Consider the following 24,714-nt stretch of genomic DNA (forward strand, 5'->3'; position numbering starts at 1 on the left):
CACAAAGCAATTAAGTCACTTCAACAATGTTAGTTGAAGCCTCACTTGTATGATACCTTCATTAGCACTTAAAAAAGGCATAAAGAAAAGTGTTGATCATGGTATCTCATTAAAGGCAATGTACACCCTCATCCAGGGGGCATGCTATGAGTGATGTAGCACTGTATTACCATGGTATCTTGCAGGTGGAAAGCCCATTGGAGCTCAACAGTGACAATGCTGAGGCCCCTGTGGAAGATTCTGCTGGTGTGGATGATAGACAAGAGTTTCCAAAGCCTGCCATCACAGATACTCCTGTCCTGGTAAGAATATGTAGGCCTCACATGTAACAAATGGATCTTCAGTTTTCAAGTTTGTTATTTTAGTGTTATCAAATTGGCATTATAGAATGTATTTATAAACAGGTATTTACTAACAAATGTCTAAGTAATTCAATGAAATGGAAGCATTTCATGTGGCTTAATGAGTTTCTCAGAGCCCAAGTAAATACAGGGACTGAACAGTTCTGCACAATATAAGGGTTGCCTTTCATGGTTTTACAAATGACTCCTAGGTGGAGTCATTTCAGGTGTGACATTATTACTTTTTTAAAATGTATTATTTGTAATTGTTAAAACAGTGGTAGCTGAAAAACTGGCAGTGTAGTTTTAAAGAAAGTGTGCTGAAGGTTTTCATCATATATTTTCTTAATGGTTTTTTTTTCCTTCAAAGGCGTAACTCGACAACAATGGCTCGAATTGCTTCTTTCAGCTTTTGACAATCAGTTAGTTTCGGAAAATACTGTTCACAGTTGGTTTGAGGAATATTGTATAACATTGTATAACACCATAAAAGGAGTTAATGCTGCATTCAGACTAAAAATGCATGGACCAGCATTTTCACCACCTCAATAAACAGTTAATCTCTCTAAACCAGTGCTTCTACATGATAGTGAAAAAATGTTTCAGAATTGCTTTTAACACATGAAAAAGAGTATAAATTTCAAAGGTGAATGTTTTGAAACAATAAAACTGTACCAAAAATGTTTTACCTTCATTGTTTTTGTAAAATTTGAAAGGCTGCCCTTGAATGCCTATGTTCCTCCAATTCATTCATGTGCAGCACTTCCGCTACAAGACTGCTAGGGTCACATCTCTATTGTCCCATTTTTATTTGCTAGGCTCTTGAGTGGTGTGCTCAGTATCGTTCAGAGTTAGCTGTATGACTTTGGGCATATGGTGCTGTGTTGTTAAAAATTTGAAAGCCAGACTCGGTTCTTGTAAGCTCTGGAGAAGTAGTATTGCATAATGCAGGCAAACATTCGTTAGGAGTTAAACTGTCAGTACCAGTAATGGTTGTCATAGCTGCATTCTGTTGTAAACTAATCATTTTTTGTATGCATGCAGGTTCTGTGCCACAGTATTCAGCATCTGAATATGTAAGAGTAATTGCAGCCTTCTGTGTCATAACTGCATTTGCTGCCCAATTGATTTCTCATGTTTTGTTTAATAGATTTCCTCCTAATTTAAACTTGTTTGTCGTGTTCTCAGATAGAAGATAACACCTAGACAATGAGCAAAGTAGTCTTATGAAACTTTGATCCTATCAAGTAGCAAATATAACTTTGTGTATAACTCATTTATTATGGAGGTGGAAAAGCAGAGAAGTGTTTTACTTAGACTTGACTGGCGTCTCCATTTTTCTCATTCATTGTAGTAAGGTCACTTGATAATGTATTCTCACACTGCACAATATATTTGTTCTGGTGTGTTAATACCAGGTTACCTGCATACTGGATTTGTTTAGAGTCAGTAATTGGTATGTCTCAGATATACTAATTCTACAGAATTCAAGCCAGGTTTGGTCCTTGAGGCAAAATATCCTTCAGGCTCTTGTCCCATGTGCTAGTTCTTCTACACAGAAAAGTGAAAAACACCAGTCAGTGCATGCTTTTGAGTAAAATTACTAGGTTATGACATAAATGAACTTGAGAATCAGGCCTTCTCTTCATGCTTTATTGTAAACAGCAGTGACATACCCTAAACCTACAGCGAATTTCATGCATTTCTCAGGTCCACATTCCACCTATATTGCATTAGCACCTAATTACAGCAACTCCAAATATTTTTATGGACCAGCCTGCTCAACAGATTATTTTATAAATGGGCAGCATCTTGGATGCCTCTTCCATAATTTGTGTCATCACGAGTAGAGAGGTGGGTGGGGGGGTGATGGGGAGGGGTTCAATAGTTAGCATTCCTAATTCTTTCTTTGCTTGGTTTCGAAACTGTGGTTTCTGTTGCTGTCTCAAACATACTAAGTAGTTTTCTAGTTTGCCAGACTTCTTTGCGGAATTGTGGGTGCCAGTGTCTTGTCGAGGGTCACCATTGTTGTAATTATACTAATACCTATAAAGTTGAATAGTACTAAAACAAAAATACTATTGCAAATGACATGTCATTCTGTTAGAAGCCTTGCACTTTCATGATACAAGTTCCAACCTGCATCCTCATTTATTACATGTATTTCAATCTGTCTTCCTCTATAGTTTCTACCATCTACTGTTCCCACTTGTACCTTGGAAGCTACTCCCTGATGTCTTAACAAATGTCCTACCATTCGGTCCCTTCTTCTTATCACTGTTTTCCATATATTCTTTTCACTTGGTGATTCTGCTGAGAACCTCATTGTTCTTTACCTTATCAGTTCACCTAATTTTCAACAATCACCTGTAGCAGCACTTCTCAAATCCTTCGATTCTCTTCCGTTCCGGTTTTCCCACAGTCCATTTTTCACTAGCATACAATGTTGTGCTGCAAATTCACATTATCACAAATTTCTTGCTCAAATTAAGGCATATTTGAAATTAGTACACCTTTTTTGGCCAGGAATGCCATTTTTGCCAGTGCTAGTCGGCTTTTTGTGTTCTCCTTGCTCCATCCATCATGGGCTTTTTTCTGCTTAGGTAGAATAATTCCTCTACTTCTTGATCTCTTATTGTGATGTTAAGTTTCTCGCCTTTCTAATTTGTACTACTACTCATTACTTTAGTCTTTCTTTGATTTACTCCTAATCCGTACACATCAAACTGGTCATTCCATTCAACAGACGTGTAATTCTTCTTCACTTTCTTCCACAGCTTTTGGTCTAATGGTTAGCATTGCTGGCTCTGGATTGTGGGGTCGATCACTGATATCTTTTCACCTTGAATTTTAATTCCACACCTGAATCTTTCTTTCATTCCCATCATTGCTTCTTTGGTGTACAGATTGAACAGTAGAGGCAAAGACAGGATCCCTGTCTTACACCCTTTTTATTACGAACTCTTCGTTCTTGACATCTTAAGACAGTCTAAATGTACAGTTCTGATGCTGCCACATCTTGAGTTACGGTTTTACAGGGTTTTGAGGAACAAGAGTTAATGCTAAAGGAAATTCAGCTGACTGGCTGAAGCAAGAGGGAGTATTTTGCTTACCTGAACTTACATCCCTTCAAAATTTAAATACCCGTAGCGAATTAAAAGGACAGCAGGTGACTTGGGCGAATGACAACTCCAGAAGTAAAATGTTACTTGTAAGTTTTATTTCACAGCTGTTTTGATTTTCTCTGTTTTCCTGAAGTATGGGTTTGGCTCATCTGTGTGCAGTTGATGACATAAAGATTTTCATTTTTATCATCATCATATGTGGAATGGCATACTGCTTGTTAATGGCAGAAATAAGTTGAAAACTTCATTATAACAGACTGACTACATCCTTGCACTTAAATGCACGTTATGTCAGCAATTCCCTGGAAATTAATCTGTCTCTGGAAAAGTTTTCAGAGAACAAACTGCCATCACATGAAAATGTTGAATGGAGACCTATACTCAGTGAACATTTCACATGATGATGAAAGTTTTTAGTAAATGCACCTATATTTGTTAAGAGGTAGTACTGTAGCTCTCATTATTTTCTCTTATGACAAAAACACATGCATAAAGATTGTATTCACGTATGCATAAAGATGTAGATTAAAAATAAAGAAAATGTACAAAGGTGCAAAATTAAGGGGATGGGACCTGGATAGATAGAATGAATCTGAATTTGTTGAGTTTGAGGATGCATTAGATAAGGACTGACTAGAACAGGGGAAAGGAATGCAGTACATGATGAATGGGTGCCTTCTAGAGATGAAATAGTGATGGCAGCAGAGGATCAAATAACAAGAAAGATAAGGCCTAGTAGAAATCCTAGGATAACGCAGGAATGTGGGAACATATGAGGCAATATTGATCCTAAGACTTGTCTTAGGAGATAGATTAAGAGAAGGAAAACGTACATTTATAGCATTTGTGGCCTTCAAGAAAGCTTTCGATAATGTTGAGTGGAATACTCTTTGAAATTCTGGAGGTAGTAGGAGTAAAATATAGGGAGTGAAAGGCTATTTACACCTTCTACGGATATATCACGTGGTAGTTATGAGAGTTGAGGGGGTAAGAAAGTGAAGCACTGGTTGAGAAGTGGGTGAGACAGGGGTGAAGCCTATCGCCAATGTTATTCGGTTGTACATTTAGCCAATAATAAGGAAGTGAAATGAAAATTTGAAGTAGGAATTGTTAAGATTATTTATTTAAAACAGACTACAAAGTGCATAAGATCTGCAAAAACAGGGTTTTACACACACACACACACACACACACACACACACACACACACACACACACAGAGAGAGAGAGAGAGAGAGAGAGAGAGAGAGAGAGAGAGAGAGAGAGAGAGAGATGTTTCAGTTTTGTGACGAAGGCAAGCATCCTCGGTCCTGCTGTCCAAAGATTCAATTGTACACATATGACAAAGATATGAAAAAGTGTGTTAAACAGATGTTACAACACATTTTATTTTTCTTTTAGTATTGACACATCCTCAAAAGAAAAATAAAAGGTGACTACTGAATTTCACGTGGATTTAATCTTCTGCACTCCAATTCTTTCGTGCAGCATCTTGAGTCAAACCCTTTCCTGTGGCTTGGTTAGCAGATCGGTTAACTGGTTGGTCCCATCAATGTGTTCTAATTCAAGATCACCATTAAAGAATGTTTCCCTGATGCAGAAGTGATGTAATTCTATGTGCTTTGATTTTCTATGGTGTGTTGGGTTTTTGCGTAGTTTTACAGTACTTGCAGTGTCAAACACACACATTGTGGAGGTTTCACCTGTTTGGAAGTTCCAATCAATTCATACAGCCTTTTTAACCAGATCAGCTCCTTTGCTCCTGCACTGCCCGATATTATTTCAGCTTCCATGGGAGATGTTGCCACTGTCTTTTTTAATTGCCTGTTCCATTACTGATAGTTGCGGCAACACCTCTCATTGAGTGTCTTGTGTCCTTCTCACCAGCATAATGAGCATCACTGTATGGTCACTCAACTAATATCTGAGTATTATTCTCTTTCAGGGACTTTAATTCTTCATGAATGGTCTCCAGCCGCTGATTTTTATTGCTAGACTGCAAAGCTTTGGCATACGCACTTGGACCTTGTCCCTGATGAAAGGAGTTCCAGTCATGTTCCAGCCATGTTCTGGTCATCCATGCTGGCTTCTTCTTGTCACATTTGCTTCTTCGCTTCTCACTCAAAACTTTGCATCCTCCAGAAATTAATACCATACCCAAAGTTTCTTCCTCCTTATTACTCCTCTGGAACTTGACTTTGTCTCCAAGTCTTCTTCCGCAGCACTTACTCTTTCTGTTCTCTCATCATGGCTGACAGCTTCTGAGTCCTTATTCTCATCAGAAGTCTAATTAGGCTCTGTTGAACAGTGTCTTCACCAGCAACTTCAAATTCAGCAGCGCTTGTATGCAGATTGCATACAACTTCAGACTTGAATTTTACATTGTGACTTGGTACGACTTTTCTTTGAGATGGAATCCAGACCCTAAAACCATCTGTCATTTACATACCCTGCCAGATGTCCAAGCACAACTTTGTCATCAAAATTTGAATAAAAATTCTTATTCACATGCACATAACTTTCTGTTCTAAAGATTCTCAGATGATCCAGGTTGCCTATTGGTTGCTCGTACCACAGTTCATATGAAAGTTTGTTTTCAGTAGAGAACTTCACAAAAGTTTGTTTTCAGTAGAGGACTTCACAGTGCAATTTAAGAAGATATGCAGCAGTATTGCGTGCTTCTGCCCACAGTTCCTTTGGCAGTTCACTGGGGGTTCAACATAGAACGTGCACACTCCGCAATAGTGTGGTTTTCTCTTTCTGCAACAGTATTTTGTTGTGGTGTGTAAGGTGGAGTGATGCACTGCTCTATGCCTCTGCTTGCCAGCAATTGACACTTTCTTCTTATCGAGCTCTCTTCCTCCATCACACCTGAACTGTTTGACAGCATGACCATTTGTCTTGTATTCATTCAAGAATGTTCCAGGACTGTGCTGACTGCACTTTTGTGCTTAAGAAAGAAAATTTTACAGAACTTGCTAAAATCATCTTTCAAACATGTGTAATGTGAGCTTTTTTGAGAGAGACTTTGGACATAGGTCCATTTACGTCAACATGGATTTGTTTATCTGTAACCATTGGTCAGTTCATTCTAATCCTGTATGGGACTCTATGCATTTTTCCAATTGCACATCCATCACAGAATTCTTCGTTGCACCCATCCACATTGATGTTCATCTGCTTAAAGATACATTTCACATATTGTTTGTGTTGATGTCCAAATCTCTCTCGGTAAACTTGCAGCATATCTGACAATGTCACCAAACTCACTTTAGCTGGCTGTACTGGTTTAACGACACGTACGTCAAGAACGCAGAGACCGTGGCTGACATGACCAGTCATCATTGTTTGCCCAGTCACTTTGTCTTCAATTTCAACACTTCTGTCATCAAGTCTAATGCAGAAACCTCTTCACACAGCTGCTTTGACAGAGAACAAGTCAGCCCTTCCTTCAGGAACATAAAGTACCTCTTCCAATTCACCAGTTTTTTGGCATTATTCAACTGAATTTGAATTTTCACAGTTCCCTGTCCCTGAGCCAACATGCTTGCACCTCTTTTCCCAATAGAAATCGTTTCAGTGATGGCAAATTTCGTATGTGAAATGAAATATTATTTATTTCCAGTGATGTCATTTGTGGCATCACTGTCACAGTATCAACTGTTGATTCCAACACAGCTTTTGGTTGAAGCACTAAAAACATGTGACAAAAAATGCAACGCTTGTTTCCAGGTTCTTTTCAGAATGATTGATGCGAATGTTATCTGTCTTTTTCGTTGGACACTCTGCTTCCCAGTGGCATACCTGGCCACATTTGTGACAAGGAAATCTTTGTTTTGCACGTTCGATATCCTTTTTCGATTTTTTGCTACCTATATCGTCACTTGTTTTGCTAAATTATCTTTTCAGGGCAACTGGGTGTAACAAACACAGCTAGCTCAACCATACTTTGATCATGCAATTCAATTGCAAATTTTTCAGTCAAAAGGGTCACACTTTGTTTTTCAGATGGACTCGTGTCCCACAGATTCTTGAAATGGTCATATTCTTTGACTAGAGTGGAGAGAATTGGGCCTTTTAAAATTCTTTTTCATTGTGCTTCTGCAATTTATCATTCAAATCCATGAAAAGCTCTGCAGTTTCGCAATATGTGTGTTAATGTTCTCTTTGGCGTCACTTTGAACACGAAAAAATGCTTCTGTCAACATGTTCAGACGTTTTGTATTACTTTGTTGGAATTATTCATGTAACTTATTGCAAATTTGTTCCTTGGGTTCATGTTAATGTTGCTTTCGCATCGTCTTCCAACCGCTGCTGGTGTGTCCCCTTTTTCTCCGTGGACGCACTGTGTGGCACTTCAGGACACTTGTAAGTACCATTTACAGTGTCTTCAAGCACATATGCTCGCAGCACCATCGACACGTACCATTGCCACTTCGTCCAGTCTTCAGGTGCTTAGAGTTTTTCCATTTGCATTTTGTATTCACCAACACTGACTGCCATTTTTGTGGAAAACACAAACAATGGGCAAATTCATGTTATTTTAGTCATGAGCGATAACAATTACTTCGTGGCTGTTCACATACGGTATGGGCCCATAACCTGTTAAGATTATTTATTTAAAACAGACTAAAAAGTGTATAAGATTTACAAAAAGGTGGTTACACACACACACACACACACACACACACACACACAAAATAGGTTCAGTTTTTGTGACATACGAGCACCCTTTGTTCTACTGTCCAAAGATTCAATTGTACACGTATGACGAAGATATGAAAAACTCGCGTTACACAGATATTACAATACATTTTTTTTTTTACGGGAATTATACTTGAAAGTGAAGCAGTTGCTGAGAAGAGTGTGAGACAAGATTGTAGCCTATCGCCAGTGTTATTCAGTTGTACATTTAGCTAACAATAAGGAAATGAAAGGAAAATTTTGAGTAGGAATTATAGTTCTAGGGGAAGAAATAAAAACTTGGGGGTTTGCCGAGGTCATGGAAGAGCAGTTGAATGGAAAGGACAGTGTCTCGAATGGAGGATACAAGATAAACATCAACAAAAGCTAAACAAGAATAACAGAATGTGGTTGAATTAAATCAGTTGGTGCTGAGGGAATTAAGTTAGGAAACAAGACACCTAAAGTAGTAGGTGGGTTTTGTTATATAGACAGAAAATAACTGATAATGACCGAAGTAGAGATGATATAAAACCTAGACTTGCGATCCCAAGAAAAGCATTAGTGAAGAAGTGAAATTTGTTAACATCAAATAATCAAATATAGATTTAAGTGTTAGGAAGTATTTGTTCGTATGAAGTGTAGCCATGTGTGGAAGTGAAACAGATTAGACAAGAAGAGAATGAAAGCTTTCGAATTCTGCCACTACAGAAGAATGCCAAAGATTAGGTGGTTACATCATGTAACCAATGGGGAAGTACTGAATAGAATTAGTGTGAAGAGAGATTTGTGGGACAGCATGAATAGAAGAATAGATCGGTTGGTAGGACACATTCTGAGACATTAAAGGATCACCAATTCAGTATTCAAGGGAATTGGGGGGGGGGGGGGGGGGGTAGAAATTGTGGGATACCAAGAGATCAATACAGTAAGAAGATGCAGAAGCATGTAAGTTGCAATAATTATTTGGAGATAGAGGCTTGCATTGGATAGAGTAGCATGAATACCTCCATCAGACCAGTCTTCAAACTGAAGACAACAACAAGATACGTATAGATGAACCCCAGTTAAAGACGTGTCGCACGGAGAACATAGTCATATAGAGAGACTGTAGAAGAGTAGTAAACACAGCAAAATGTGATCACAGTAATAAAAGAAAGGAATGCAAACAGAAAAATGCAAGTATTAACTCATTTCAGTCACTGGAGGAGTGTGACTGGTAATGGGTGGCAAGAACAAAATGGAGTCATACCTTCAGTGGCAAAGATTGAATTTTAGACGGAGGAAGGGACAGTAAATAATGTCAAATCATCATCATCAGTATAGTTTGATGGACGAGTGCCTCACTACAAATCCATTGGACTGTGGTTCAGTGTACTGTTGGTTGAAGATTTTTTTTAAAATTGCGTGTTTTACTTTGGACAGTGATTTTTGTACACGAAATATCCCAAGTTGCAGCACAGTTGAAAGTCCCTGTTAAACTGTGGGTTCCTGTGTAACTAGCTGAGTAACTTCAGAGCTTGGCACAAGACCAAGTCGTACAATCTCTGATAGGACTGCCTGAAAAAAACACTGTGGTTTTCAAACTACCTTTTGGCCTGGTAACAGCTTCCATTACCATCAGCACAAAATAACTGCCGTAGTCAATGTTATGTTTTTCACTCTTCTGTGGTGCCTCTCTAAAAAGAAACTTAAGTAGCCACATGGCATACATATTTTGTGAGCTAAAGAAAGAAGCCACTGAAATTAAAAAAAAAAAGTGTTTTATGTGATGCCTATAGTAATATTTATTAAGAACTAAAAATTGTTATACCTTTAGTGATCCATTCCAGTTATTTTTATTGCTTTATTAAAACAAGTTAGGTGGAAATGTTTAATTGAAGACATTAAAAAAGCTACTTAAAATGCTTCATAATTTGCAATCCTTGAAGTGTTTCGGTCAAAGTGCCATCAGCTTCATGTGAAGTAAAATTGTTTTCCTAGTTAAAGTTACTTTTCATGTAGGCTTTTTTTGTGGAACTGCCTTATTTGATCTGGTATCCTCAATGAATAATGGTGAATGATCAGAAATTCCGAAATCTGAACAAAATTTATGTGCCTCATCAGAAACATAGCTCATTAAAATATTGTCCGTACATGTTCCTGACTGAGCATTTTCTCTTGTAAATTAAAAAAAAAATTAATTTGAAACTGTATTTTGTTATTAAGTCAATGAATTTAGATGTCTCATAGTTTTTACTCAACACATTGATGTTGAAATCAGGAGAAATTAATTTTTTCTTTTTTCGGTACTGCATTGTTCTAGAAAAAAATGAAATTTACAGTGGAAATGCTCGGTTGTAACTTTACGTGGGATTCTATACATAGATACATTACAACATTTAGGTTCTTTAACTCGATGTATCAACCCTCTAAAATACTCTCTTCATTTAAAGTTAGTACATGGTAATCTAAATCTGAATGAACTTCTCGTGACTTATCTTTCCTACAAAGGCTGGTAGCTCTCTCAAAGTTCTCGTTCCCCCCAGGTTTATTTATAGTTTTAATCTTACTATTGGTTGAAAAATGTCTCAGATTCTATAATACCCCCATCAGCACTTAACACTTTCCATTATTTCTTATATTATATGAGAGGTGTCAATGTACATTTTGCTAAGCATTTTGGAACCTAATGTGTTAAGATATAAGTGATATTTCCCCAGCTATTCATTAGGATCTATAAATACAGCTCTTGATCTGTTGCAGTGTTCCTTCATATTGCAATTTATCCTCACTATGTACATTTTGCTTACTGATCTCCTGTATATTATGCTACTTATTACAAGCGTCGCTCTGTCGAGGTGCCTTGCTGTTAAAATTAAATTTTTCATCTCACTAATATTTCTTCCTCGCTGCTGTTTCGAAGAAAATTTGTCCCCATGTGTAAGAACACAGCTTCACAGTTTGAACTGGATTCATCTCAGATAAATTCTTCTGAGCGCAGTACATTATTCAGGTGTTTATTCATTTGCTGAGATTTGATGCCTGAATGCATATCAATTTTTGCATTTGGTACTTCGATGGTTTTTTTTAAATGTACTGTCACCTGTAAAGAGAAACTCTCTTTGACAATATTAGTGTTTTTGATTTACTCTTCTGTTGTATGTTACTTTAGTCCATTTATATTTATTTACTGATTTACAGTCTTCAGTCTGTTCCACAACTGCTGCAAGTACTTTCGAGGAATGAGAAATTGTATCACTCCACAGATTTTCGTATCTTTGTCCATTACTAATATTTTGCGCATTTAGTTGTTGGTGGTCTGCAACAACTGGTGTTTTCACACAACTAAATTCTTTCGACATTTCTTGCCTTTATTTTCTTCCATCAGTAAAATATCTCACTTTTGAAAAAAGTCTGTATCACTTACCAACTCTTCTGTTATTTCATCTTTGGTCTCCACTGCCGATGCTAAACACGTGTTTTCTTCTTCTAAACAGTCGGAACACAGCCACTGTAAATGCTCACTTAAAGCATTTTAAACATACTTTGGTGCAGTTTTCATGTATCCGGCAGTTGCATTTAACACACAGTATTCCTTCAATTGCACGTTTTTGGCACTTCTTACACAATTTGTTTGTTTTATTCTTTTTCAGGAATGATATCACTCTGCAAATTTGTACATTCTTTCTACTTTTAAATGTCTGTCAGTAGTATTATACATTCTAGTACACACACATGAAAAGAGGTGTAGTATATGATGCTTAATGCAGACTATTATTTACAGCCCTGTGATGTTCCCCAGAAAGTTGTAGCAGTTGCAAAGAAGCTGACATTCGACGTATCTCCGTCACCAAGGAAAGTAAATACAGCTGAAGTAACAGTGACGGTACGTGAAACTGCTAAGAATTTAACTTCCGTCTGGTTTGTTCCTCTTAATTGCTCCACACCTGAAAATTACTGATACGTTCTATCAGTTTTGTACAATAGAAGTGATGCACATTGAATCACTAGGATGTTTTGAAAGGAATGTAGGACAAACACTTGAAAAATTTAGTCTTCAGTCGTAAGTATTCATGTAGAAATATATTTATAGAACATTTTGATGTAAAACTGCAACAAGATACTAAAACTTCTATACTATTTAGTGTGGCATCTTCTGTCATCGTCCTGTGCTGTGACATGTGCAGGTGTTTGAAAGTAGAGTGCCGCAAAACTTTCCCGCTGGACGCCAGAGACGCTATAACAAGTAACATCTGTTCTGTGATTAACTCTTTGATTGTTGATTTCTGTCCCATGTTCTACTCCTTGGTGAAAGCATGAATCCAGATGTGTTAGATACGGAATAATTTACCCTACTGAACTTTTCTGACGCCTTCGCACGAATTATCGGTTGCAGTGTATTATTGTCTGTTCCGACTGCAGGGTTTCATTAATAAATTATTACATCAAGCTGAGACAAGCCTAATTCCCTTATTCAGTCTACAAGCACACAGAGATGTTAAACCATCGATCACGGTAGTTCAAACTGGTACCAACATTTACTGTCGACATAAGTGTCAATGTGTGGAAGATTTTTTTCCCATAGAAATCAGATATGTACACCATAAAAATAATATAAAGTCTGCCAAGTGATAGCAATGCTCAGTGTAATTTCTGGCAAATTGCCAGACATATAAAAGTTCCTGCCACGATATTTTGAATCAGTCTTTTGGTGATCTTTGTGTGAGTACAGAATGAGATTAATGTCAAAACTAGCTGCAGAATAATAAAAAATTTTAGCAGCACCTGTCTTTTCTAAAGGCGGTGGAGTATGACTTAAAAATGTTCTGTGAAATAATTTATATTCATGCATAATATTAGTGAGAGTGATGTTATGATTCTGATAATCCATATGGGCTGATATCACAAAAAGCAGTTGTCTGTTCTTTATTTACTTTATGTTGATCCTGTAAGCGACCTGTCACAAGCTATCATGCACACTTGTATAAGGACTACGAACGGTGGCTATAGTGTCTACGAAACTAATCTGCCACAGTGTGCTCTGCCAAATCCTCCTCTTCCACAGACTGCATGAGTTTCTGTAATTAATTTATATTTACAGCTCTGGGGAAAGATCACAGGACACATTTAGAAATCACTCACTTCCCTTACATTAATCTTTTCCACTAAAGCATCTACTCCACACATGCTCCACATTCCCCAAAAACTGTCCCGAAAAGAATTCTGTATACCCTTATCCCAGATGGAATGTACACTTCTAATATTGCGATATGACATCCTTCAGTATAACTGTGACAGTTTAGAAGTGATTTAATTGGTTGTGATACCTGGCCATTGACACATCTGGTCAAGAGCAGGTCTTATCTCTCAACTGTATCTGCTATGTATAACAGTTACAATTGTGCTGCAAGAGAGCACAGTATCTATAAGGGCCACTCAAATGGAGAAGACACAGATGGAACAGAGGTAAGTGATCACCATAACTAATACATTGACCCCAGTGTGAGATAAGATGGTCAATGCCTTCATAGAAAAATGTTTGCAGTTGCTACAGTGTCATAATTTTACTGAGGCATGCAGTTCTCCATCAGAAAGCAAACTGACAGCAACATATGTCTTTCTTCAGGGCTCCAAAAACATGAAAATGATATGGGGAAAGATCAGGAGTATATGGAGGATGTGTGTGTCCCAGCAAAACTTATGCAGCGTACTCGAAACAATCTTTGTCAATGTGGGTGAGCACGTCCCCCATGTAGCCCCAGTCTCTCCCCAGAAGATTTCCACATTTTTGGTGTGCTGAGGAAAAGACATTCAAGGCTGTCAGTTTGCTGTCTTTTGATCCCTCCTCCCTTACTGTGTGTGTTGCACACAGACTAGGCACACTGTCTTGGGGAAATGTTGCTCTCTTTTAACTTATTATTCTTGCTCAAATTGGTGTTGCTATGGGGCACGTAACTAACTACTTCTGATTAAACTTTGGGCATTTCCAATAATTTTTCGTCTGATCTAAGTGCTGCTGTTTCCTGATTTCTGACCCATTAGTTCAATTTCCTTTTTTGGTTTTCTGTGCAGATGGGAATCTAAAACAGGGTGTATACGCTCTGGAAAAAACCCAGGAATTTTTTAGAATTCCAGATTTTTTTTTTTTAGTCTTACATTAATTTTTTTAAATTTTGACTGGTAAGAACCGATAAACAGCAACATGTGTCAAAGGATTTAGAATGAAGACTATAGAATACTTAATAAACAATAAACTGCTGCCGCTGAGCTGTTGACATTAAGTTCGTTTGAGCCACTGCCCGTGGGCTCACGCTGATGCACAGTTGAGTTCCATATGGGCAGTACCTTCTCCTACTTCCGTCTACTAGAAGTGTGGCTGTTAGCTGTATCAGCAGTAGTGACAAGCAGCCAGATGCTACCTGGAAAAACTTTTCTGGCATGCCCCAGCTGCCAGATTCGCACAAGTGCATAGCAGTCTGGGTTGTAGTGGGGAAGTGTTAGTCTCCACGTAAGCCGTGTTTATGTTTAATGATTTTGCTGTTTCCTCTTTGCTTACACTTCTGACATCAAATGAAAACAAAAATTGATTTCGGTGGTCGGGAGTTATCAAGTGAATTATAATACACTCACATAATTATGGAAGGCTAACGTATGTTATTAGTTTCAGTTTTCTGATTTTATTTCCAAGTTTTTGGTAGTCAGTCACCTTGCAGAACAATGAAGTTATTTTCGTCGGTTGGCTAAATAAATGTGGCTTTTATTAATCTTTTCCTCAGAGGCAGTCAGTTTATTAGAAACGAAGTGTTTCATTCCACGCCATTGGCTAGTTTCAACTGTTCACTGAATTTAAAGTGCACATTTTTATCTTCTGGCACATATGGCATTATGCCATAATAAAGAACCAAATAGGTAATACGGTACTGGTACTCAAAGAAAATTTGCATTCCACAAAACCTCACTGAAAAGCTTAATATTAGGTTGGGGCCTACTTCATTGTGAATCTGGACATATGAATTTGCACTTTAAGCCAAGTTATGCAGTTTAGTATGATTTAGGAAATTCCAGTGCTCTTGGAGTATTCTGTTTCTTTTATGACATCATGTAAGATCTCTTGATACTATAATGTATGAACAAATGGGGATCCTACGTCCTCATAGCTGCCCACGCGCAGTAATGCCTGTTTTCTGGCACTCTCTGGCAACTGCTGAAATGAAGCTGTATCTTAACAGTTCGCAGGAGAATTTTGCAAATGGTGCTTTGAAAAGTGTTAGTTTCAAAGTAAATTTCCTTTTACGCAAGATGAATTGTGCTATGTGTGCAAGCGTGCAATAAATTTCTTAAATCACAGGGCCTCTTACTCATTCAAAAGTTAACAAATCGAAGACTAGCCACTTTGAAGAATTTCGAGCTCAGAAGGCCAGGCATTGTCATTATTTAAAATTTTACTGGCAAATTTGTGTGGTGTATCTTGAAGTGTAACACACGCAGAAATATTACATGTGGAAGCTTAGCTTTTCTTGTTGCTTTCAATCTTAAAGAGCAATATTACGTGTGAAAGCTTAACTTTTCTTGTAGCTACACCACATACATTAATTTAAACCATTAACTTTTCCTGTTTGTGTGTTTGTTTGTACATTTAACAGTGATGGCTGAGTACGTCACATGTCCTATGCTCTGAATATCTGATGTCATTGGCTGATGAGATCACGTGACATGAGCTATGATTGGCTTACAAAAGCACATTTCAGTCTCAATTCCAATGCTTCGGAAACCAACGTGCTGTTTCTGTACTTTGGTAATACAAATACAAAAATATGCAGTGTATTGTAATATGAAAGTATGCAGTGTAAATGTAGTTGCACATCAAAAATCTTCCCAAAACCTTTTTGCAAGTTTTTTCATTCTCTGAAGGCCCACACTTGTATATAAAACCTTTACCATTGAAAGAATGGATATTTTTACAGCTCCAAGGGGGTAACAGAATAAAACTTAAACTGCAAAGGAAATGTGCCATTTACAACAACAAAACACAATGCACATACAAATGTCTGCCAACAGCAAAATGTCAGATATTAGGACGAAGATGATGCAATACTTCATAGCAACAAATTTCTTCCAATTAGCATGACATTTACATTAGGTTTGTTTGAGCGGTTGCCAGAGGGCTCATGCACGTGCTTAGTTGAGTCATGAACTTTCTCTTGCTTCTGGCTGCCTGAAGTGTGATTGTTAGCTGTATCAGCAGTAGCAACAAGCAGGCAGATGATACTCGGAAAAATTTTTCTGGTGCCCCCAGGCTGCCAGATTGGAGCGTGTGAAGGCCAGTCTGAGTAGTTGTTGGGGGGAGTAGTCTCCACGTGACCCTTGTTTACGTTTAGTGATTTTGGTGTTTTTTCTTCATTAACAGCTCTCACATCAAATGAAAACAAAACGGATTTCTGTGGCTAGGGGCTATCAAGTGAATTAAAATACATTCACTTAATTGTGGAAGGCTAAAATATGTTATTGGTTTCAGTTTTCTGATTTTATTTTATTTCCACATTGTTAGCAGTCAAGCATTAATCGACTTGCAGGACAATGAAGTCGTTTTTATCAATATGCTAAAGAAATTTAGCTTTTATTAATGTTTTCTGCAGAGGCAGTCCATTTATTTGAAATTAAGTGTTTCATTCCACAGTAATAGTTAGTTTCATCTGTTTGCTGAATTTCAAGTGCACGGTTTCATCTTCTGATACATATGGCATTAAACAAAAAAAAAAAAAAAAAAAAACCCTTGAGATAATACAGTATTGGTACTCCTAAGAAATTTGCATCCCAAAAATCACACTGAAAACCTTAATATCAGGTAGGAGCCTACTTCTTTGTGAACTAGACACATGTATGTGTACTTTAAGCTGAATTACGCATTTTACTATGATTTATGAAATTCCGAAGCTCTTGGATTATCCTCTGATGACCCGTTTCATTTACGAGATAGTATAAGATATTTTAATGCTGTATACGTGTGAACGTACAGACTTCCAACTTCATCATGGCTCTGCAGTCACAGTTATGCCTCTTTTCTGGCACTCTCTGACAACTGCTGAAACGAATTCTAACAGGTTGTGGAAAATATTGCGAATGGTTGAAAAGCGTTACTTCCAAAGTAAATTTCATTTTACACAAGATGAATTAGGTTTCTTGTGAGAATGTGCGCGTTGAACTTCTTAAATCACACAGCATTTGACTTCCACAGCTTAACACTTTGATGGCTAGCCACTTAGAAGAATTTCGAGCCCAGAAGACCAGACATTTGTCATTATTTAAAATTTTACCGGCAGATTTGTGTGATGTATCTTAAAGTGTAACACTCGCAAAAAAAGACCAATATGATATGTGAAAGCTTAGCTTTTCTTGTAGCTAGAGTGTGTCTATTAATTTAAACCATCAATTTCTCATATTTGTGTGCTCGCGCTACTTAAGTGATGTTGCTATTGGTTGACTATAGCACATGGTCTATGTTCTCAATATCTGCTATCATGTGGCAAGATCATGTGACATAAGCTATGATTGGCTTACAAGAGCACTTCGCAATCTCGGTTTCAATGCTTCGTATACTAATGTGCTGTGTTTGGGGGAACGCGGGTACATACTGTCGTAATACAAAAGTATGCGGCATATTGTAATACAGAAGTATGTAGTATAAAAGTTGCTGCACATAAAGATCTTTCAGTTTTTCACTACACAGGCGTATAAACCTTTAACCATTCAAAGGACTTATAAGTTTTACAATTTTGAGGGAAAGTGTACTGTCACGTAATAGGGAAAAAGTGTATTTTTAACAGGGAAAAACTCAGGATTTTTTTCCGTGGTCACGTATACACCCTGAGTTACTATATGGCAACTTGTAACAGAATGGGAAGAGAGCAATAGACTTGGTCCAGAAAAATGTAGAATGCAGCTACAAACCTGTGCCTTTGTCTGTAGAGTTCAGATTAGGGCATTATGAAATGGTATGACAAGAATGAGAGGGAAATTTTCCTTATGACAGTTGTATTTTGTACATGCTGAGGATAGTGTTAATTGTGACAATGTGATTCAGGTGCACTGCTCGCCAAAGTGAAGCAGACAATGACCAATATGGCAGGTCACTGAATAATGTTAGATACATTGCAAGAGGCGAAAGGCATTTATCTTGGTATTACAATGGCCATTTGGTCTGATTTCATCACTTAAAAATTCCAGGCTAATAAGCTGTGGTCGATGTATAAAACTTTCTCCTAGTGTCTCCTCTCCAATTGTGGGAGACATCTTCAGAAGTAAAATGGTGAACTGCAACCTGAACTCAAGGGAGCACCAAATATATAGGCAATGTAGAGGGCATTACAGTGTATCGTGTGTCATCGACTATGACATTATCACTGATCCTGCCAACATTTTTGATTGAAAGTAATTGATCGTTATTCTTACGTTGCAATGGTGACATTCAAATTTTATCTAATTTAACACTTCCTCATTTCTGTTAAAATTATTATGGTGTTTATAAATCTCAATAGCCCCTCTATGCACACACGCATGATAGTGCGACATTTTTGATATGACACTCGTCTCTGTAAATTTGATTTCATGATAACCCTTTTGGTAAGGATGTTCTACTACAGCCAGTGTATCCAAATGGCAATTCCTCTCATGTTCAGTGAGACAGGTATTAAGTTATTTTTTGTGGTACCAATATAAACCAGTCCACAACTACAAGGAATTTTATATATACCCAGTGTAGCCAAAGGATATGTATATATTTTGCTGATCTTAAGCATTCTTTTATCTTCCTTGTGGGTCTAAAGGTAGCTAAGATCAGGAAAAGATACCTTCACCGGGTGTATATAAAATTCCTTGTAGTTGTGGCCTGGTTTATATTGGTACCACAAAAAGAAGCGTCAACATCTGTCTCGTTGAACACAAGAGAAATTTATGCCTGGAACATACTGATAATTTGCTGTAGCGGAACACCTTTTCCAAGAAGGTGATCATGAAATAAAATTCACTGAGATAAGTATCATATCAAAAACCTCCTATTATCGTGCACAATGTATAGAGGGATTATTGAGATTTATAAACATCATAACAATTTTAACAGAAAAAAGGAAGGTGCTAAATTAGATAAAATTTGGGTGTCAACAATGCCGCATAAGAATGACAATTGATTACTTTCAGGCGAAAATATTGGCATTACTGGCAATGATCTTGTAGCCAATGTCACGTGATAGACTGTGGTGCCCTCTACATTGCCTATATATTCGATGCTCCTTTGAGTTTTGGTTACAGTTCGCCACCACTTTACCTCTGTAGATGTCCCCCACAGTCGGAGAGGTAACATTAGGAGTAAGTTTTATACATTGACCAAGCACTAAATAAGTCAGTACCAGCTGTGGAAGCTTAAATTGTATGATCATTTTGCATGAGTGTTTAAACTCAAGAAGACTGGGAATGAAAACCATAAGTATGATGATGTCGGAATAGAGGCAGCTGTGATTGTGTTTGCTGAAAGCTTCAAAGGTCAGTAGTTGTTCCATTACTGCAACTGGTGATACGTAGCATCACCATTTCATTCCCAGATGCCAACATGCAACACACAGATTGAAATTCATATATTTCACAAGCTTCAGATAGGCACTTACATTCAGTGTTATGTGAAAGTAGCATGTTCCAGTCTTAATTGCTCTGTAACACATAAGGTTACAACACTTGCGCTCATATTTGTATCCACTGTGACAGCAGTGCACCAACTAGCCAGTATGCAGTATTGCACTCTCACATGTGGTATGAATGTGAATGTCATCATTTGCATTCGTTTGTAACATGATTTTTACAAAAGGGAACTGTAAAACTTCATAACTTATCTTCTTCTCTCTACCTCTGTTTCTCAGTTATTCTTTGCAAACTGATGAGTTGATCGGAATTGATTGATGTAACTTATTGACTCAGTTCCAATGGTGCTTTGCAAATTGTTTACCCCCTAGAACACTGAAGGGGGAAAATATTATATTGTCTCAAAAGCATCATAAATTTTACTACTCCCTATTTTATTCAGATGAAGTCATTATATATAGTTTACGCACTAGTTACTTACAATTTTAAGGTCTCCAGTGGCACGCCCCATGCAAATTGAGTACAAAATGCCCAGTTTTACACCCTGTACTGACAATAGCATATTGGTGGGAAACGCAAATTGGTACCAAGCGCAATTGTAAATTTTGTGGGGATTTAGTTATCTAGGGTTAAAAAGAGGATATTGGCGTGGACAATAAGAGCTGTAGTTGGCAATATTTATTGATCACAAAATACACTGGGATTGTCCCAATTCTCTTTTCCCCAAATTTTCCAAACTGCGCACACATAGTGAATGAATGGCTTCAGACTGAAAGTTGAGTTATACTGTAAACCTGGGGGAGGGAGGACAAGTTGCAAGTATACAGGTTGTAAACCCTTCACTGAGACAATGAAAGGGTCACAGAAAAAAGAAAAATATGTATTTTTGACATAATTTTTTTCACAGATATTTGTTTTGTTTAAGAAATGTAATTACGACAATATCCTTTAACAGAAACATGTCATTCCCTGTATGCGCAAGTTCAAAAATAACATTCCATGGGAAAAATTGTTCCAGTTTTGGTTCCCACTGCCACAGTGCCAGCTAGCCTGCAGTGGTTGAAAAGAACTAAGTTCTTCAAGGGCCTGCCCCTCCTTTCCAGGAGGGAATGATAGAAGGGAGGGGGGGGGGGGGGGGAATACGAGAACACAGACTGCAGTATGTGCATACTTGCTGTAAACACTAAGTGAATGGTTAAACCATACACAATCTCAGAATGGGTGCAGTTTAGAGTTCCCATTATCCCAAGATTCATACATAAATTCAACTGCACCTCATGAGCCCTGTTGAGCAAGCGTTTTCAATTCAAATATTAGCTCAGTGCATGCACCGTGTGAGCAACAATCATAATACGTTAAACATTGCTGGAGGACGAGATCAAAGTTAGAATTATACAAACACACACCCTGACTTACATTATCAGAAAAGGCCAACTAACATTCTATGGGCACGTACGTATGAAGAACAGGAGATTCACAAAGAGGATTTTTGTTGTGGTAAACAGCTCAGTCGAAATAAGAGTTGAGTTCAAAAAATGTGAGACCTGAAACAAGCAGAAATCAATAGGGAAATGATAAATGGAGGACACAGATTCAGAAATAAATTTATGAAAATGAAATTTGGAGGAAAAGAAAGGAAGAAAACACGGAAAATATGGGCAGAACAAAGGTAACATGAACAGTCACAGACTGGAGAGCTTTTGGGAAGAGAGAAAGGAGAAAACAAAGAAAAATTGAATGATCATGTAATATGTTCAAATCCAAACACTTTCTTAAGGAAAAAAAACTTTTTTTCCCATCAGTATGGATTAAGGAGCTGACTATCGATACTTCACAACTCGGTGTACTGCTTCATGAGAGGGAAAAGGCTTAATAAAAATGCCAAAAGACAGCAGAAAACTGTGATTTTAAATGTATAGGATCCTTATAGACAGTATGTTGCTCAATAAATTGAACTATAACAAAAAAGACATTACATTAATTCTTAACGATCCTGGGATGTTTGTAACTCCACATTATGGGACTGTTTGGTTAGGAATGTCTTGTAACCTACAGTATTTCTGTGAAGATATACATTTCTTTTTGTGAGCAAGGAGTGGCTGGTAAATGGCAGAAGACAAGACTTTTTGCATAAACGTGCTGTGTACCTATACAGTAATTACACTTTATTCACTTTATTTGGAGCCAATTCAGTTTCTGCAGTGAGAAAAATAGGGCACTGGTGTGGACTATAGTACCTGTGTCATTTATTTGATGTGCCATATAAGCACCACAACTGGCACTCAAGGGGTAACCTCATAAAACTGTGATAATAAGAAGTCATAACCAGCAAAACAGCTTCCTGCCACATACTAAAAAGAAAATTCACCAAATAGCAGCTCAAAAGCATCAAACAATTCTTTCTTTATCAAATGGTTTTACCCAATGGACTCTGAGATTGTTGTTGTGAGTAGAGGTGGCACAAAGCAGGTAAATGATTTCAGACCATCTGCTTTGTTTTTTATACTTTGACTATTGCAACATCCAAAAAACTATGGAGAGCAGATGCGTGTGATAGTGTATTCACATAGAAACACTTACGGGTGAAGATGATTGTCAATATCTATCTACATTTAACAACTGTGTGTAACTTGAGCTACACAATAATATATGGACTAGAACTTAGTGAATCTCTTTACTCAAGCTGAAAATGTTCTCACTCTAAGTATATTCTCCAACTAGCTTTATTTGCGCAAACCTGAGAATGTTCTTGGAAATTCCAAAAATAAAGCACATTCTCTGTATGTGGCACCTGTGTTGTGGGCACATCTTCTACTTGGCATATTCAATTAGATTTCTGTGTGTTTTTGTTGAAAATCTGAAAGAAATGTGCCATGTAACATAGCCTTTTGTTCAATATCTATGCTAAAATAATGCACACTTGCTTGTTGGTAGCATTACTATTCAGTATTTGATCATAAAGAACAATTGATATTCGTAGCATTTTTCTTCTGCATATACTTTCTTTCTTTTCATTTATTTGAAACTGGAGCTGTGTGCCATAAATCTAGTGTCTTTGGAAGCTGTTTTGAAGAATTCAGAGATGCCTCTGAATGTAACATCAGAAGATAGGTTCTGCTCGTTCCATGTGATTGCTGGTGGTGTAAATATTGTGTAAATTAAAATTGTGCCTACATAATGTTTTTGAGCTGATAGTTTTCCTCCCTTTTTATTGACTTGCGCTGCACATGTTACCAGATAAATTTCACTTATTTATTGGTCTTTAGAATGCTCTGTCCAGGAGTCAGTTGCTGTAGTGCATTTGGAAAAGTTGTAAAGAAAATGTTCTGCAAAACCACCTTGTCAACCAACAACAGTGAATGTGCTGCTCTCATTCCTGTTACTACTACCACCACAGTCTGACCATGTTATTTGCAACCTCTGTTTTAATTTATCATCATTAATGCTGAGACCTAATCTAAAATAGCACTAACCCTCAGTTCCTGTAACATTTATTACTCACAGTGTCTGTGCCATAGCTAAGTTTGCAGGCTTTTCTTGTAACACTCAGCTTGAAGTCTGCATGAGGGTGGTGACAAGAGTAGCACGATGTGTCGAATGACAAACTTGCCATCCTCATGCACAGAGCTTGCGCTTCTTGAGTAGGATGAGCATAATGTCTGCACAACATTTCCACAAGAAATGTTCAGGTCGAATCGTGCGTACTGTGATTTGACAGTGCCATGACCAATTTTATTGCTCCAGAATGAGATTTTCACTCTGCAGCGGAGTGTGCGCTGATATGAAACTTCCTGCCAGATTAAAGCTGTGTGCCGGACCGAGACTCGAACTCGAGACTTTTGCCTTTCATGGGCAAGTGCTCTACCATCGAGTGTCGGTCTGGCACACAGTTTTAATTTGCCAGGAAGTTTCACTTTTATTGCTGTTGGTATTGGGACATGGGGAAAAAATAGAAAAGTAGTGATGGAGGAGATTTGCCAGTTCTAAGAAAGTGCAGCAAACTTCACCCTACCAAACAATAATGCTCAAATTCTGTATGTTGCTGTAGCTGATTTGTTGACTTACCTAGGGAATAATTGCAATTATTAGAATTGCCACTTTGTTTATTGTATGTTTCGTGCCATTAGGCAGTCAGAAAACACTTCTGTTACTGTGACTAAGAACTGTAGACATTACAGTAGGTGAATTCAAGCTTTGCCAGAACATATACAGTTGATATTCTAGAGACATATTGAATCTCATCTTTATTTATGATAATGATGTAGGCCAAAGCAATGAATTAAAATTTGTACCAGCACCAGGATTTGAAACCAGGTCTTTTGCTTACTAGACAGATGTGCTAGGTGTTATGCCTCACTGGTGCTCTGATTACCAAGGCTGCACGGAATACTGTAGTACGTCTCCCTCCCCAGTACAAATCCAACTTGTGCCTCAGCCAATTGCTGTTCCCTTCTAAATAATTCACATCACTATTGCCGAGGCTCTCCTATACTGGAATAGCACCTTAGCAATTAGCAAAATGCGGTTAATCCTGCCTGTGCCTCAGGTGTAGATGATATGTTAATCACATACAGTTGATTTTCCTGAGACATATTGCAAATAGAGCTATCCTTTGGCAAAAACTTGTTGCCATCTTCGTGCCATCCTTATTACTGTCTGTCTCCTGCTGGGCACCGTCCCCATCCCTCAAGTCTTGAGCGTGCTCAAAGCAGAATTGTAGACTATGGGATGACAGATTCACACCGTGCCAACTGAAGAGCTGGGACCACGCCACATAGGAGTTGCTTCACTCCAGCAGTTGGCTCATGTCCCGCCAGTGCACTTCCCTCACAACCTCAGCAGCAGAGCCACACTCAGCCCAGCACCAGCCTGTGTTTGACAGCAGGAGAGGGTATATAAGACAGCACCCACCAAGGGACAGTCAGTCCTCGGGACCCCGTGAAGGTAGCAGCAAA

The 24,714-nt window shown here is 37.9% G+C and overlaps 1 protein-coding gene across 2 annotated transcripts in view; it reads left to right on the forward strand.

Annotated features, from left to right (window-relative positions):
• The window catches only part of LOC124553796, a 44,042-nt gene that overhangs the window by 17,930 nt on the left and 1,398 nt on the right, over window positions 1-24,714 (forward strand). For both annotated transcript variants that reach the window (XM_047127775.1, XM_047127776.1), the window contains 2 exons: window positions 186-302; window positions 11,916-12,017. In XM_047127775.1, the coding sequence (XP_046983731.1) occupies window positions 186-302; window positions 11,916-12,017 (219 nt within the window). The remainder of the gene's footprint in view (window positions 1-185; window positions 303-11,915; window positions 12,018-24,714) is intronic.

This window comes from Schistocerca americana, chromosome 11, assembly GCF_021461395.2.
Source record: "Schistocerca americana isolate TAMUIC-IGC-003095 chromosome 11, iqSchAmer2.1, whole genome shotgun sequence".
In the NCBI taxonomy this organism is placed as follows: domain Eukaryota; kingdom Metazoa; phylum Arthropoda; class Insecta; order Orthoptera; family Acrididae; genus Schistocerca; species Schistocerca americana.